The sequence below is a fragment of the Ostrinia furnacalis genome, unplaced genomic scaffold, assembly GCF_004193835.3.
Source record: "Ostrinia furnacalis isolate ACB-3 unplaced genomic scaffold, ASM419383v2 OfSCF3887, whole genome shotgun sequence".
NCBI classification, from domain to species: domain Eukaryota; kingdom Metazoa; phylum Arthropoda; class Insecta; order Lepidoptera; family Crambidae; genus Ostrinia; species Ostrinia furnacalis.
In genome coordinates this window covers 220,653-238,154 of record NW_021134126.1, presented here as the reverse complement: position 1 = coordinate 238,154, position 17,502 = coordinate 220,653, and the positions used below count along the sequence as shown (strand labels likewise).

The following is a 17,502-nucleotide window of genomic DNA, read 5'->3' as shown; positions in this document are numbered from 1 at the left end:
CAGGGTGTTGGGTGAATGGGTGTATGGGCCGACCCTGGCCCGTGTTGGCATGGTCATGTGAGTGGTGTGGTGGGGTCGGAGGGTTTATGTCTTCATTTTGATTATTTTGATTTTCATGCAAATCGGATTTTATAAAATTTATTTTCTATGAAAGTTGAAGGGGATGGAATGATGGTATCAGGTTTCTGACTTCACCATACCGTTTATGTGGCCGTGTTGGCATGGGCTGGTGTCGGCTCATGTGCCCATTTGCCTAACACCCTGTATATATAGTGTGATAATATTGTTTACAATTTAAGCTTAAGTAAATATAAATACTTCAAATTTGAATTCAAACATTTATTTGCATAGAATAGTAATAAAAAAATTATAGTAGTACAACATCTATCTACTGTTAGATATACACTACTGTGATCATTGTATCCGACTCGCATTTAGTTTACTATGTAACTAAGGAAAACCTGTAATTGGCATTACTTGCTATATAATTTAAGCATGATACTTGTAATTATTATAAGAATATGCTGTAGATTTTCCTTGAATAAATAAATAAATAAATAAATAATTAATATAGGGACACGTGTAAACATTTTGTCAGATAAACCCACTAACTGCCGAGATACGAGGGGTCTGTCAGGCATCTGTTATTTGATTTGGATGATTTGTTTTAATGGCTCTAATTTAAAACAAACATCTGATTTGGGATTTGAAAAACTCAATTACACCAATCTGTTTTACGCTCGAGGTTCCAACGTTGTAAAACGAAACGTGTTCGCCATTTAACATTTGATTGGTTTGTTTCCTCCTTCCGAAATTAAGACATTTCAGATAAGTGACTGTTTATAGAACGAGGCGTCTCTGTAAACAGACGGAGGCGCTTTTAATGGATTTTTTTATTTCCAATGTTTTGTTAAACCGTCGGCCTTTTAAAACCGGGTTTATGGGTCTGTCAACAATTGAAGAAGGAGAGCGATTTACAAAGTTAGATATCTAATGTTTGAGAATGATGCCAAACAGAACAATACACTGTGTAGCATAAAGCAGCAACAATAGCAAAACCTCTTATTACATCTATTGTTTTATTCAAAAAACTAGATAGGTACATGAAAATATTAATTAAATATACCTTTTCCAGATTATCTGGCGAAATCAACACCAGTCCGTGTGAGTCCGAGTCGACCTCCAATTCACCCCCCTCGTTACTACAAGATGCAACATTGCCCGCGCTCCTAGTCTCTGGTTCCTCGACGCTGTTCCAGAACACGGCTAGTTCGACGAACACGGCTCTAAGCCTGTCCACTGACGGGTTATGCTTGCCTGGTAGTTCTGAAGACTGTGTGGTCTCGAACGGATGCGCCACAAGCACTTCGCTGGGGCTGGCTCTGCCGCTGACGTCAACTGGACTGTCTACCACCTCCTCGTCCGCGGTAGCCTGGTTGATGAATGAAGATAGTGCGGGTAAGAAATGTAGAACGTCACAGTTCCTCTGAAAAAGTAAACAAAAAGGATTAGAATTACTATCATTAAAGATAAATAACAGTCAACTACTTAAAATATGAATCTACATTGCTACGAGAAAATTTTAATAAGATCCATAGCATTACTAATTTAGAAACTACAAATTAAGTACATAAGAGGGGGGCTATCCTCAGTTTGCAGCTTTGGGAATTTAAGAACTTATAATTAAATAGGTTTATTTGCCACAGGTGGAGTCAAGAGCGAGGTGCGCAGCCCCGGGCTGTGCGAGGGCGAAGTGGCGCTCTACGGGGAGTCCCTGCCTTATGAGCAGACCGCGCTACCGTACCAGTACTATAATAGGTATGCTCTCTTTTTGACGATGAGTTGCAGGTTCCAAGAAAGACACCTACGACTTCTCTAATTAGGTTTCGTTATAAGCCAAGATGTAGACTATAACGTAAGGCTTGGGCTTGTTCCCCCTTTTTTGCGAATCCCGCGTTTAGTAGTAGTACGTGTTTTAATAGTTACATTGACACGTATATCCGTTAGTAGGAATTCAAACAGTATTCACACAACAGTCCAGTTATACAGGATCCTACATTACCTACTGGGTCCAGATGCATTATGCATAAAGCATAAAAATATAGCAGTCTAAAAATATATTTTTCCGTAAACACACAATACAAAATATTATGTCCGTTTAATTTAAGCTTGAGCTTCACTCTAATTAGATAATAACAATTCTAATTAGATTAACTAATAAGTCAGGCATGTAAACGCAACCCAAAATACGCTTACATAACCTTGACGATTAACAATATTTTGTATTAATATTCATAAAATACCCATTAAAAGGTTCTTCAACCATTACAACGTAGATCACACACAACAGAAGCTTCTTGATTTGATTAACATAAAGTTGCTATAAAAAAACTATAGTTTGATTCCATTAAAACTTGCCAAACTCAAGCCTAAGCTTCTATCATGGGTTAATGGTTCAATTTTATTCAATTTTTAATTTGATCTAGCTATGATTGTTTTAAAATTGGATTTACGGTCGTTAATTAATTAAAACCGAATAAGTAGTGTGGTATTTGACATGCTAATTGATAAATTATTGTAATTATTTAATTTTTTCCTGCTCATCACCGTAGACAATCAAATTAATCATTAGTAGTAGTTTAAAAACTTAATTTTTAGACTTGTACAAAGGGGTATACTGTATTCAACCAAAATTATTATGCCTACGTCATCTAAAACAACTAAAGCATACATAATTGTTGTTAATCTCCCATAATAAATCTTCATCAAGTCGCTCGATCGTTGTTGACGACTTAATTTGTTGGGGTGAACGCTCCCTAGGATTTTGAGGAAGCCGCCTAACTATACTTGATTAGTATTAGTGGCCGATTACAATGTATTGCACAAGCATGGTACTAAAAAGGATATTAAATGCCTCATGCGCCAACTGTCCTAATTAATTGGCATGTGCAGAGTAAAAAATATCATTATTTTCAAAAGACCTGCCTTCCCAAAGGTGATCATTCATTTTTTTAAGAATTTAACTCATCGTTTTATGCAAAATAATTATACTATATTGATAAATGCTTGTTATGAATTCACCACAGTAGTCCCGTAGCGGCAGGGTTTGAACCAGCGTACCTACCTCGGATGTAGAGTCGACCAGTCGCTTATGCTTTTGTCATCTCATAATCAATGATCATTGCATTGACTCTAATTTATTTTTCTACAAATTATCCAATAAGGAAATCGAATAATTTATAAGTACCTACTCCTATTTAATACGTGTTTCATAAAGCTTAAAAAGATCTCTTGATTATAATGTAGTATGACGTTTCATCAATAATAGTTTTAGGATTTTAATGAGTGAATTGCATAATTTACGAATGCCCTGTTAGTGCAGTGTCGTAGATGTCATCGTCTTAATTCCAGCGATACCTCAACACGAGGTTTACAGCCATCAACGCAATTGATGGCTCATTCAAATTTACTGACCATAAAGTCAATTTCATGGCTTATGAATTAACTTATGTCCAACGAGACTAGTTGTAACAGCCGGCACTGTCTTTAGTAATTAATAAGGCAAAGTGAAATCTTCATTTTGTGACATGTAATTAGATGCAGTACTTAGTCCGTTTCATAATAATTAACACTTACTGGCAATACTGGCCAATAAAATTCTCCAAGGGTTTTTTATTTACAATTTACAATACATACAGCAATACTTTATTAATTTTCTAAGTTTTGCCATGATTTCTAGCTTAGTATTTTTGTTTAATAAGGAATAAAGCCTGATAAAGTAATTTATTTTAGTTTATTTTTACTTTATTAATTAACAAACTTTATAAAAGTTCTGATACGCTTTGACTGTGGCCTGTGACATTGTTTCATGTGCATAAAAGATGCAACCTATAATTATAGCTGATGACATAAGTTAGTCTAATGAGTGTTATTGGAAGAATGCTCCGTCAATTATCTCTAACAATCAATCAACCAATCAAAAAACAAAATGCTCAATGTGGTGATGCACATAACAATTTGGTAGTCCTCATAAAATATTATTTTAGTAACAGGAAATTAAAGATTATTTCTTTTTTATGAAGTTAAAAAGATTGATCAATTAGGATCCCCACTATTACTTAGATGAAATTGAACTGTAGATACCACCGAAAACAGTGTTTCGCAGTTTTTTTTGTAATGTTTTTTATATAAATTATATTTTTACAGTATGCAGCAGTATGGAGGAGGAGGCGCTGCGTCGTCGTACGTCGGCTCAACGTTGTACAACCAGCCTTACGCTGCGTACCCATCACCGCACAATACTAACAATAGGTAAGATACTGGCAAGCATGGAAAAGGTATCATCGTTACAGTAACTAATTTGGGCTGGTCATTCCTCTGCAGTGAGTTGCGTGGTATCAACTTACTCAAGAACCTTTCTTGTTCAGAAACCGGTGAATTTTACACTAGTGCTAAGGCTGATCATAACCTCTTTTACAAAACTAAACAATGCCTCTGCGCTTGCTCTCATATTACTCTCACTCTTTTGCTGATTACATGATGCAAAGTATTATCTAGGACCTAAACTCTAGGTAGTGCTCTGTCACAAATAATACTTATTAAAATGACCACTGCTTCTCTGGAAGAAATCGCTTTCTAGCATTAATAAAGCCTAAATTTTGTGCCATTATGATTTCATATTTCTTTTATGTCTGTTTTGTGTATAAGAATATTCATTAATATCTATCAGGTCATCTTGTAAAGCGGCGCCGACGTACCTCAGCGCGTACGGCGTGAGCGGCGTTAGCAGCGTGCCCAGCAGTGGGTTCAGTGCACAGCCGTCACCGTACGCGTATTCCTCGTACAACGGTGGACTGTCGCAGACCTTCCCCACGGCGCAGCAGGTTTGTGGGGATACGACTCAATTTCATCATCTTCGTCATCATGTCAGCTGCAGAACTTTCACAGCTGAACATAGGTCCCACCCAATGATTCCCAGATTAGCTAGTTGGAAATGACTCGAATCCAGCACCTTTCTGAAACCTTTAACTAATCAGACCCCCCTTATTTTGTAATTATGTAGTTACCTCGCTACTTGAAGTGATTTCTTAATTAATTTGTCTAAGGGGTTGATTACTACTCGCATCATTTGAATTTGGTCAGAAAAAACAGTAACTCAGTTGGAAATCAATTGCACCAACTTACATTAACCGCAACGATAACAATGATCGCTGTTTTTTGTGTGATTTTTGACAGCTTTTTGACGTTTGTTAAAGTTAAAGTAAGATGGTGCAACTCAGCGTAAGCCTTTTTAGTCTAATCTTCAAACTAAAGAAACACATAAAACGTTGTTCTCAGGACTACAGTAGTTATGCAGCCGGCTACGCGGAACACAACGTAGCTCAATACGGCGGGTACTATGCGACGCCCAGTTACTCACCCTACGTCAGCTCGCCTAGTAGCAGCGGCAGCGCTGGTCACACCTCCTACCACTTAGGAGGTGCCTTATCAGGTAAAAATTGAGAAGTTAACTTAATTTCATTAATTTCAAGCTGTGCTATCGTAACTCTACTAAAGAGCGTAAAAATGACGACAGTTCTAAATCCAAAATTAGAATTAGAATTTTATTACAATTAATAACTACTATTCGTAAAAAGTTGATAATGAGCATTTTAGGGTTAGCCATCTCTTTTATATTTAACAAAGAATAATTTTATGTGAACGCATCCAATCTTTTATACCCAATGCTGCCAACCAACAGAAACTGTACGTCTGGCCGTCAAATTGTCATTTTGACAGTGACATAGACATTTTGTGATATTGTTGTTGTCGAAAGAGCTTAGCTTTGTTCAAATATTTTTTATACACGTATTTTAGTATTAATCCCGTGATAAAGTGTTCAACACATTAAAATAATTGATGTTTCACTCATAGACTGATATTCCCACATTCCGCAATAAGAATTTTTGAAGTTATTTACAACCTCACAATGGATAAAGAAAACGATGGTTCCTATTACAATAAACGAAGGAAATTAGATGATAGTGATGGAGAACAGCAATATAATAACCCCAATGACGATTCCGACTACTGGCCTGACTCTGATAGTGGTAATAGTAAGATTAAACTAATGATAAAGTTTTTATAGAGAAGCTGAGTTTTAATTTAGTTCCCTCTCCAGACAAAAAACCATGAAATCTTCATTGCATTATCTAAAATCATTCCATAACACAAGCAAAGTTTTATAACACCCAAAAATCCCACATTTTTGTATGTATTTATTGTAAAGTTTTAAAAATGGTTCATTTTTTGTTACAGATTCTCCGTCATCCATGTTACCTTCTATAAACGACACAAGCCCCCTATCGCCAATTAAAAGTGAAATACACGCAGCAAGTCGGAGATGTAGAGAAAATTCTGGGTGAGTTATTACTTGGGTAAACTGCGTATAATATGAGTGGTAATGCATTATCAGGGGTATACTTCAATTTCACTGCATTTCTCAATCATTAGACAATATTCTACTCTTTTAAATTGATAATAATTCATAGCTTATATCCTATGAAGAAGTAAATGACTATTCAATTATTCTTGAATTTGAAAGAAAGACAGAAGTAGATTTTGGTTTCATTTATGACTTTAATCCCTATTCACTGTATACTATTATTACTAATATCCATCACTGGGCAGTTTTCATAAGTAACCAGCGGCCGCCCGCGACTTCGTACGCGTGGATCCCGTTTTACCCCCTTTTCCCGAATTTTCTTTGCTATAAACCTCACGGAGCCCGAGACCTTTCCAACGAATGCAAAACCGTGGAAATCGGTTTGTGCGTTCTGGAGTTATAGCGTCAGGGAGGAAAACCCGACTTATTTTTATATAGTAGATTTTAAAAGGCTATAGAATAGAATACCAGTTCGCCTTAAGTACTGTGTTTTATGTAAATAGTAATTAAAAATACCTTATAAACGTTACAGAGAGAGCACAGCAAGCAGATCCCGAGGCAGAGGCAGACGGAACACCTCCTCGTCGCCTGCCCAGCACGTGCCCGAGCCCGCTACGGACAGAGTGTTCATCTGGGATCTAGACGAAACGATTATTATCTTCCACTCGCTGCTCACGGGCACTTACGCTACTAAGTACAATAAGGTACATGTATGTCTGTATATTGTTTAGATTTAAATTGTATTGAAGAAAAACTAAAATACCTTCTACCTCTACCTTCGCACTCACAGCTTTCTGCATAACCCAGGGGTCGACTGGCTGAGAATGCTCAAATAGCATTAAGTCCACCTTTTGTACTATTTTATTGTCCAATAAAGTTTTATAATAATAATAATAAAATACAAAAAAAAATAAAGTATGTATACAAATAAGTAGAATTTTATCTAAGAGGCCATCATCTTATGCTGTGTACCACCATCCAAGAAACACATAAAACATTTTCTTAAGACCATTGAAGAAAAAATAAAATATACAAATAATACGTAGATGTTCATCTAAGAGGCCATCATTTTAAGCTGTGCACCACCAAATAAACCCATAAAAAAAGCATTTTCTGACCAACCATGGTAGAATCCGTTTAGTAGGTACGACGTCGCTTATAACGACCGACCGCTTTTAGCGTCGCATATTTTTTATTAGTTGAGAAATTACGTAAAAAATTGCTTCTTTTTAGTACGACGTCCGGATAGTACGACGTTATTTATTATCAAAAGATGTTATCAGGTCAAATCTATTTTGAAAGTAGACTTGACAAATATCTAAACTACAAAAATAAGTGATTCTTTTTATGAAGCAGTATTGGCACATGTGGATTTTATATTAATTTTAATAATTTTATTGCAGGATACACAACAAATAGTTCAATTAGGTTTCAGAATGGAAGAAATGATATTTAGTTTGGCTGACACGCATTTCTTCTTCAATGATGTTGAGGTGAGTTCAAAAGACTATATTACAATAATCAATAGTAATCATACATTTCAATTGTTGAAAAATGTTTGATACTTGAGAAATTATGTCAATGAGGCTTAGGTATCTATCAAACTGCTGATGATATTTAGTTTTAGCACTAAAAGCCACAGGACACAGTCATGCTAATTTTACCATCGGCGATTTAGCCGATGTTTAGAAGCTGAATGCAAATTCAAATCAAGAAATTCGTTTTTCGGAAGCTCGATGTAGCGAGAAGTCGCTAAAACGCGCATTCCGATACTGCATCCGAACGCATTAAAAGTCGCGAAATCACGATGCTGCATCGATACAGTCGAAAAATCGCTCATCGCCTATTCTAAAAGGAGCATGCCTGCTATAGTCCTATTTAAAAAATAAGGTGTATTTTGTAGCGACTTATTATGTGAGGCTTAAAAACCACAAACAACTAACCTCATAGTTATTTAATTTTTAGAGTTACTCAGTACTCAATATTTTATTGCTTCACCACATTAGCATTTAGGTCTTACAATCAATCAAGCAGTTCAATGTGGACCCAGTTAGGGCACAGCAACCTTTGGAAGGAGGCAGAACGATCTCAGTAGTTTAATATCGATTGAATTTAAGCGTTAAGAGTCGCATCTCAAACTAATTTGAAAATTATAAATAACTTGAAAAAATCAAACTGCCTAACATAATCGTGGGTTCAATTCCCGACTTTTTCAAGTTGTTCGATTGTTCAAGTTCGATTTTTTCAAGTTGTTTATAATTTTCAAAGTAACCTCATCTCCAGGACTGCGACCAGGAGCACATAGACGCGGTAGCAGCAGACGACAACGGGCAAGACCTATCAGCTTACAACTTCACCTCGGACGGCTTCCACGCGGGCGCGGCGGGGGCGGGGCTTTGTGCTCCAGGGGTACGGGGGGGCGTCGACTGGATGAGGAAGCTGGCCTTCCGGTACAGGAAGATTAAGGACACCTACAATAACTACAGGAACAGGTGAGAGGATATACATAAAAATTACCCCAAGTGAGGAAAATAATTACCCCAGGTGGAGTATAAATTACCCCAGATAATTACACCCCCCCCCCCAGATGGGGTACATAATTACCCCCCAGGTGGGGTTGATAATTACCCGAGGTGGGGTATTTGGAGACCTCATGTGGGGTATCTAGTGACCCAGGGCCCCTAGCTAGAGTCACGGGGTGGGGTATCTAGAATCCCCGTATGGGGGTATCTATCTAGTGACCCCACTGACTCGGGTGACCCAGGTAGAGTATCTGTTCCCGAGTGGGGTATCCTATCTAGTGACCCCACTAACACGGGTGGGGTATCGACTGACCTCAGGATAAGTCTCTTTAAATACCCTCGGAGAAGTCTCATAGTCATCCCAGTGACCTAGCTGGGTTGTAAAATATGAAGGGTGTCCAGTAACCTCGGGTAGTATATCACAACGAGCAAGACCTATCGGCGTACAACTTCGCCTCGGACGGTTTCCACGCGGGCGCTAGGTATCTTGTGACCACAGTTAGGGTCTTTAATGACTCCAGGTAAAGTAATATTGACCTAGGAGGGTTATCTAGTGACCCCGGATAGTATCAGGCAGCGTCAGCTCGCTATCAGCTTACAACTTCGCCTCGGACGGCTTCCACGCGGGCGCGGCGGGGGCGGGGCTTTGTGCTCCAGGGGTACGAGGCGGCGTTGACTGGATGAGGAAGCTGGCCTTCCGGTACAGGAAGATTAAGGACACGTACAATAACTATAGGAATAGGTGAGAAATTGACCTTTTTTTTTGCTTCAGGTGGGGTAAAAATTACCCCAAGTGGGGTAGATAATTACTTTAGATGGGTTAGATAATTACCCCCCAGGTGGGGTAGATAATTACCACAGGTGGTGTAGAAAATTACCCCCCAGGTGGGGTTGATAATTACCCCCAGATGGGGTAGATAATTACCTCCCAGGTGGGGTAAAAATTACCCCAGAAGGGGTAGATAATTACCCCCTAGATGCGGTAGATAAATACCCCCCAGATGGGTTACATAATTACCCGAGGTGGGGTATTTGGAGACCTCATGTGGAGTATCTAGTGACCCAGGGCCCCTAGCTAGAGTCACGGGGTGGGGTATCTAGAATCCCCGTATGGGGGTATCTAGTGACCCCACTGACTCGGGTGACCCAGGTAGAGTATCTGTTCCCGAGTGGGGTGTCCTATCTAGTGACCCCATTGACACGAGTGGAGTATCGACTGACCTCGGGATAAGTCTCTTTAAATACCCTCGGAGAAGTCTCATAGTCACCCCAGTGACCTAGCTGGGTTGTAAAATATGAAGGGTGTCCAGTAACCTCGGGTAGTATATCACAACGAGCAAGACCTATCGGCGTACAACTTCGCCTCGGACAGTTTCCACGCGGGCGCTAGGTATCTTGTGACCACAGTTAGGGTCTTTAATGACTCCAGGTAAAGTAATATTGACCTAGGAGGGTTATCTAGTGACCCCGGATAGTATCAGGCAGCGTCAGCTCGCTATCGGCTTACAACTTCGCCTCGGACGGCTTCCACGCGGGCGCGGCGGGGGCGGGGCTTTGCGCTCCAGGGGTACGGGGGGGCGTGGACTGGATGAGGAAGCTGGCCTTCCGGTACAGGAAGATTAAGGACACCTATAATAACTATAGGAATAGGTGAGAAATTGACCCTTTTTTTGCTGCAGGTGGGGTGAAAATTACCCCAGGTGGGGTATAAATTACCCCAGGTGGGATATAAATTACCCCAGGTGGGGTAGATAATTACCCCCAGGTGGGGGTAGATAAATTATCCTATGTGGAGTAAATAATTACCCCAGCGGGTACGTAACTACCTCAGGTGGGGTATTTAGTGACCCGAGGTGCAATATCTAGAATCCCCAAGTGGGCTATCTAGTGACCCTGGGTGGGGAAATTTTCCCTAGGTAAGGTTATCTAGTAACCCCAGGAGAAGCATCTAGAGTCACCAGATGTGGTATTTAGTGCTCCTATGCCCGTTTTCACCATCAATCCCTAAGTTTCAAGTGACCCCTATGGTAACACATAATATGAATTTTGTTGGTATAGGGGTCACTTAAAAATTAGGGATTGATGGTGAAAACGGGCACTAGGCTCCTAGCACATAAAGGTAAACACCGCGGCACCTTATTTCGTTATAATTAGTGCTATTTTGCAACGGAAATGTGTCTTACGTACTGTTGACTGTACTTTATTAATGACATCAAAGATCTAATAAATAAACTAATAATTAAATCATTGTTCCAGTGTGGGCGGCCTCCTCGGACCAACGAAGAGAGAACAGTGGCTACAACTGCGAGCGGAGTTAGAACAAGCAACCGACAACTGGCTAACTCTGGCCTGCAAGTGCCTGAATATGATCAACTCCAGGTAAGAACTGTAGCTTTGTTCGTCCGTTGCAGATGACGTCCACAGCTGGACAAAATGGCTCCAAAGATCTCCACAACCAAGGATACATACAACAATTACAGGAACAGGTGAGCATGTCCTTTTTGGGTATATAATTACCCCAGATGGGGTAAACAAGTATCCCAGGTGGGGTAGATAATTACCCCCAGGTGGGATAGACAATTACCCCCAGGTGGGGTAGATAATTACCCCGAGGTGGGGTAGATAAATACCCCCCAGGTGAGGTAGATAAATACCGCCCAGGTGGGGTAGATAAATACCCCCAGGTGGGGTAGATAAATACCCCCCAGGTGGGGTAGATAAATACCCCCCAGGTGGGGTAGATATGGACACACCGACGCTAGCCTGCAAGTGCCTCAATATGATCAACTCCAGGTAAGAACTGTAGCTTTGTTCGTTCGTTGCAAATGACGTCCACTCCACAGCTGGAAAATGGCCCAAAGATAGCAAAATGACGTCCACTGCTGGACAAAGACCTCCCGAAAGGATTTCCACAACGACCGGTCCTGCACTGCCCGCATCCAGGTACTTCCCGCGACCTTCACCAGATCGTCGGTCCACCTAGTGGGAGGTCTGCCCACGCTAAGTCTTCCGGCTCGTGGTCGCCACTCAAGAACTTTCACTGCTAAGATAAGAGAAGTACACATGGCCACACTGTTAACTATCCATTTCCGTTTTTGCGTGGTGATTCTTTGCGATAGAACGAGACGACATGACAGGCAATGGATAGTTAACACCGTTGCCGATGGTACATTCAAAAATTAAAAGTTAAAACGGAAAATTTGAAAATTTCGAATTGTCTGAATTTCACATTGCCGCAGTATAGTAAATTGAATCGCGAGTCAAGTTACATTCAACGCCATCTATTGGAAAAGTTACTGCAATATCTGCTAGCAGAGGTCGCTGAGATTGGTTCGTGCTTAGCTTACAAAATAACTTTCCTTAATGGGTGGAAAATGTGTGTACACACATGGCGATCTGCGTTGGTGTGGTTGAAGCATCACAGTGACACACTCCACAAAGTGTTGTGAGCGAAAGTTTTTTTTTATGTGACAGGAGGCAAACGAGCAGACGGATCACCTGATGGTAAGTGATTACCGTCGCCCATAGACACCCGCAGACCCGGGGGCGTTACAGGTGCGTTGCCGGCCTTTAAGGTGAAGATACGCTCTCCTCTTAAAAGCTTGCAGGTCGTATCCGTCCGTATTATTATATGAAATTGTAATGTTTGCAGGGAGAACTGCGTGAACGTGCTAGTGACGACGACGCAGCTGGTCCCAGCGCTGGCCAAGGTGCTACTGTTTGGATTAGGAGGCGTGTTCCCCATTGAAAACATCTACTCCGCCACCAAGACAGGTCAGTTTACACCCTTTTAAAATGTAGTTAATACGGTATTATTCAGCGTAGGACATCCTCCCACAAGGTGAACCATAGAGATATACATAGAGAGATGCCAACTAATGCGCTGAGTTCGAAACTCAGTGTCATTAGAAATTCACACACACAAAGTAATTAAAATATGTGCTCATTATCCACTGCGGTATCAGTACTCAACATTCGAATAATCTTTAGTACTACCTAAGCAATGTAAACTGTTTACATTATGACGTCGCTACTGTCATCATTTCTGTCACGAGCAATGTGTTCGGTTTTTGGGCATATTGCTGCGACACCGGCCCTGCCCCCTTGTCACATCTCCCGTTAGTTTCTGTGATCTGTAAAGTGGACTGACGACCTCATAAAGGTAGCAGGAAGGCGCTGGACCACTACCAACCGGCCTTTGTGAAAATAATTGGGGGAGGCCTATGTTCACTAGTGGACGTCCTATGGCTGAGATGATGATGAAAGAAAGATACATTTATTATTGATGATGAATACGGTATTATTTTTGTAAACTGACAAAAAGTTATAGTAAAAGTATAACGTCACAATATGTTTGCTGCTATTTAGCGAATCAAGCGTTTCACTGCTTTAGACAGTCCTTTCGTTCTTTTTTCTTTTCTTTTTTTGTCCAGTTATTATTCCGATATTTTAATAGTTGTTCTGCTATTCAGGAAGTTTGAAACTTCCTTTTCTTGAAAAAAAGTTGCATTTGAGCCATAGATTTTTTTTTGTTTGACATCAACATACTTCGACACTTTGTAGAAGATTATTATAAGATATTTTTATAACATTTGTTTTTTTATTTTCTTTATTTGAATAATTTTAATGCAATATTTTTTACAAATTTATCATTTTACAATAGTCTATTTAAACGATATTTTTCGTCAATCATTTTAGTAATGATCCTACATTTAATTCACAGGCAAAGAAACATGCTTCGAGAAAATAAAGCAGCGTTTCGGCGAACGGTGTACGTACGTAGTAATAGGCGACGGCCAAGACGAAGAAGCGGCTGCCAAGGCCAAGAACTATCCCTTTTGGAGGGTGTCCAGCCATTCTGACATAGCTGCGTTGTACAACGCGCTCGATATGGGCTTCTTATGATTTGCTGCTGCCCTGGTACACGGTTTTGTTGCGACGTGCAAACGTGCGAATGGATCGAGCTCCTCCTATGTGTTTATGGCCGCCTGGTACTTCAGATTCAGTTTGTTAAGAAATTTTGCACAGTAAACAATAGAAAATCTGATCAAAATACTATTCAACCAAAAATGTGTAAATGCCATTCTCATTTAAAAATGGTTGTTACTGTTAGAAAATTCAAAAACATTACAAAAAGAAGCGACTGTGTGACGGAAGATAAAAGAAACAAGAATGGCCTTGATTTTTTAGATAATACTTTGAATGATGTTTGTATCAGCGCTAGTGACTCCTAGATCGTCTGACGCTCTAGTACTTTTGACCTTTATTTTAAGTAGGTTTGGCATTTTACGAAGATAATTTACAACGTTTTTATCTGAGATCATAAAATTACATTGAAAAAGGCCGTTACAACTTTTGCAGTTTTCCAAAAAACAAATGAATTATTTTATTATAAACAATTAAAGAAGCTGCTCTTATAAAAACTTAAATAAAGAATTTAGGAGAGTTTGAAATACATTTGAACGAAAAAGTGTGATACGATTTTTGAGACAACTTTTCTGAACGTAAACTTTTAGTTATAAACATCATATCAAATGGCTATTATAAAGTACACGATTTATTTCTAAGCCATTATTTTAGTTAATTTAAACTATCGTTTAGTTTATGAAGCTCAAAGTTAGCTCAAAATCTACGAAGAACTAAAATTGTTTATGTAAATACTATGTTATGTAGAAACATCTACGAAACATTGTAAGTTCATTCCTATTACATAAGTTTTATATTTTACGCAATGTACAGACATACATTTAGTAATATTTAGTGAAAATGTATTTATAGTTAATCTCAGAGTTGATATTTTTATTTTTTAAATTCTTGTTTTAAGTATAGAGGGCGCTCTAGTGTCTTGTTTTTATAATATTCATATTTTCATTTTTTACAGCCTAATAGATTTTTTTCATTTACACAATTATTTTCCACTGCAATAAGTCTCAAATAAACAAGTATTAAAAATAGAGAGTCCTCTATAGTTTCATAAAAGGCCTACTTATATCTTTTCGAAAATCTTTTTTGTAATAGTTTACACTCAAACAATTTTTATAACAATACGAAACACTACTGCCCGCAGTGAAATTATAGCACAACTATTTTAAAATCTACCACAAAACCAATGCTTATTTTCAAAATATTTTCTTTTTTGGAAAACTTACACCTTTTCTCCGCCAGAGGCGCTGTTTCAAAAAACAGTATTTATTTATTTGTCGACGTATTATGTAAACAGTAATATGTTGACAAAAAAAACAGTAAAGCCATTGTAAATTGTAACTTAAAATGGTTTCATTTAAGCACATTTTTGAGTTTTGGCGTTCTAATGCACAATCACAAACCTTCTTTCAAAGTACCTCTGCTATGTATGTAATTTAGGATCAATTAGTTAATTAATTACTCAGTACAACTTTAATATACTAGCGCAAGTTTTTTATATTGTTCCAAATATTTTTGTTTATTTACATGTACAAATATTGAAAAAAACAAATGTTTTGGCTGTGGTGTCGAAATTATATTTATTGTAACTTAACTCATATCATTTTAGTAATTATTTCTTATTAATTGAGGTCCATGATTTCTACAATGGCGGACTTCATGTCAACTTACACCCGTATTCACAAACGATACTTGCTTAAGTAAAGCAGCAAATCGAACGCGCGGCGTTAAATATATCTCTGTGATTGGTTCGTGTGTCACCCTGTGCGTCCACGCGCACTGTGAGACCTCATAGTAATGTTTGTGAATACGGGCGTATGTCAACTTAGTTTTAATTTATGTGGAAATCTTTAGAAATGTTTTTAACGGAAAATAGCAATATTACTTTAAAATGTCTAGAGATGGAAGTTTGTAAATAAAGTCCTAGGCATAGGATAGAAATGGCTTATTCTTATTCTAATTGAATACGAATTTTGATTCGGAAGTTATGATTATTCGAGTTGTAAATAAAATTATATTATTTGACAATTTATGCATTTTATTTTATTCCCAAATTATGAATTCGTAATTCTTAAAGTAGGCGCACACCGTTGATTTTTCGTCGGCCGATAGTTTAGTCGGGCTGTTGATCAGTATGGGCATGTATGGGAGTGCGCACACTACGCCGCGTCAATTTGGCCGGTTCTTCATACAATTTGAAATCGGGCACAACTATCGGCCAACTAAAAATCAACGGTGTGCGCCTACTCTTAGAGGTCTCTTGCTGAGACAGTAACCACACTAAAGCCCGGTCCGTGAGCACGTAGAATTTTGTCCAATGACCCCAAGCTACCCATCCTTATCGCTCGCGCGTAATTATATTGCTGTCGCGACTGTGCGACTGGCACCCGCAGTGAGTGTGCGAGCGCGATAGCAACATAATTACGCGCGAGCGATAAGGATGGGTAGCTAGGGGTCATTGGACAAAATTCTACGTGCTCACGGACCAGACTATAGTATGAAATAAGTATACTATTTTCAAGTTTCATTCATACAAGATGTTAAAAATCCCTATCCATTTCGAACTCTAGGTGAGTAGAACTAGAGCATTTCTATGTAATTTAACGTTCTTATGAATGGTAAAATATTAGTAAAATGACGACGAAAGACTTGTTTTGTTCGTGAAAGGGTGAAAACACTAGATTAGAGCGGCTCGTTGTTCTGTTATCTGACCTACATCGAGAGGCGGGCATCACGGGGCTCAAAATTAACTGCCGGAACACCCAAGAGATGCGATCTGGAGTGAGGAATTGCACACCATTACGGATTGGTGCAGAGGATGTGGAACGTGTCCACAATTCTACCTACCTCGGGAGCGTCGTGTCAGAGACTGGAGGTACCGAAGAGGACATCACTTCGCGCATTGCCAAGGCTAGAGCCACCTTCGCACAACTTCGCCCCGTATGGCAGTCACGGAAACTGACCCGAAGGGTCAAGATCAAAATTTTCGGGTCCAACGTCAAATCCGTGCTGCTCTATGGGTGTGAAACGTGGAAGGTCACCAAAGTCATCTCGCACCAACTGCAGGTCTTCGTCAACCGCTGCCTTCGCCGAATTCTCGGCATATACTGGCCTGAGAAAATCTCCAACGTCGAGCTATTGGAACGCTGCCACGAAATTCCGATCGACCAGCAGATCAAGCGCCGCAAGTGGAACTGGATTGGCCACACTCTCCGAAGGGATCCCGATCACATCCCCAAGCAGGCTCTGGATTGGAGCTCCCAAGGAAAACGCAAACGTGGTCGCTGCAAGCAAACTTGGCGGCGCACTGTGGCAGACGAGGCGAAGAAGATCGGCAAGACTTGGAGCGAGATCAAACACATAGCTCAAGACCGAACGCGATGGAGGACTGTTGTGGACGCCCTCTGCCCCATCTAGGGGACATAGGACCATAAGTCAAGTAAGTCAAGTTGTTCTGTTACAAGCAAGTGCTCTAGTCTATACTCACCTTAAGATTGACTTTGTGTTAATACATACAACCTTTTTATTGATATTTTCAACATAGATACTCTTTGAAATCTATGACAAGAATGACACAAATAAACGGTTGCCTAGCAACGAACTGACAATGACAAGAAAACAAACTTTATGCAT

General features: G+C 39.4%; 1 protein-coding gene across 1 annotated transcript; it reads left to right on the top strand.

Annotated features, from left to right (window-relative positions):
• The first annotated feature begins 1,139 nt into the window (after window positions 1–1,139).
• Window positions 1,140–14,048, top strand: eya (eya transcriptional coactivator and phosphatase 2). The gene is made up of 12 exons (XM_028312304.1): window positions 1,140–1,458; window positions 1,707–1,818; window positions 4,207–4,311; window positions 4,730–4,883; window positions 5,338–5,491; window positions 6,298–6,400; window positions 6,957–7,128; window positions 7,828–7,917; window positions 8,708–8,916; window positions 11,203–11,325; window positions 12,599–12,720; window positions 13,670–14,048. The coding sequence occupies exons 1-12, from the start codon at window positions 1,440–1,442 to the stop codon at window positions 13,849–13,851; spliced, it is 1,545 nt and encodes a 514-aa protein (XP_028168105.1). The 5' UTR covers window positions 1,140–1,439; the 3' UTR covers window positions 13,852–14,048.
• The last annotated feature ends 3,454 nt before the right edge of the window (window positions 14,049–17,502 follow it).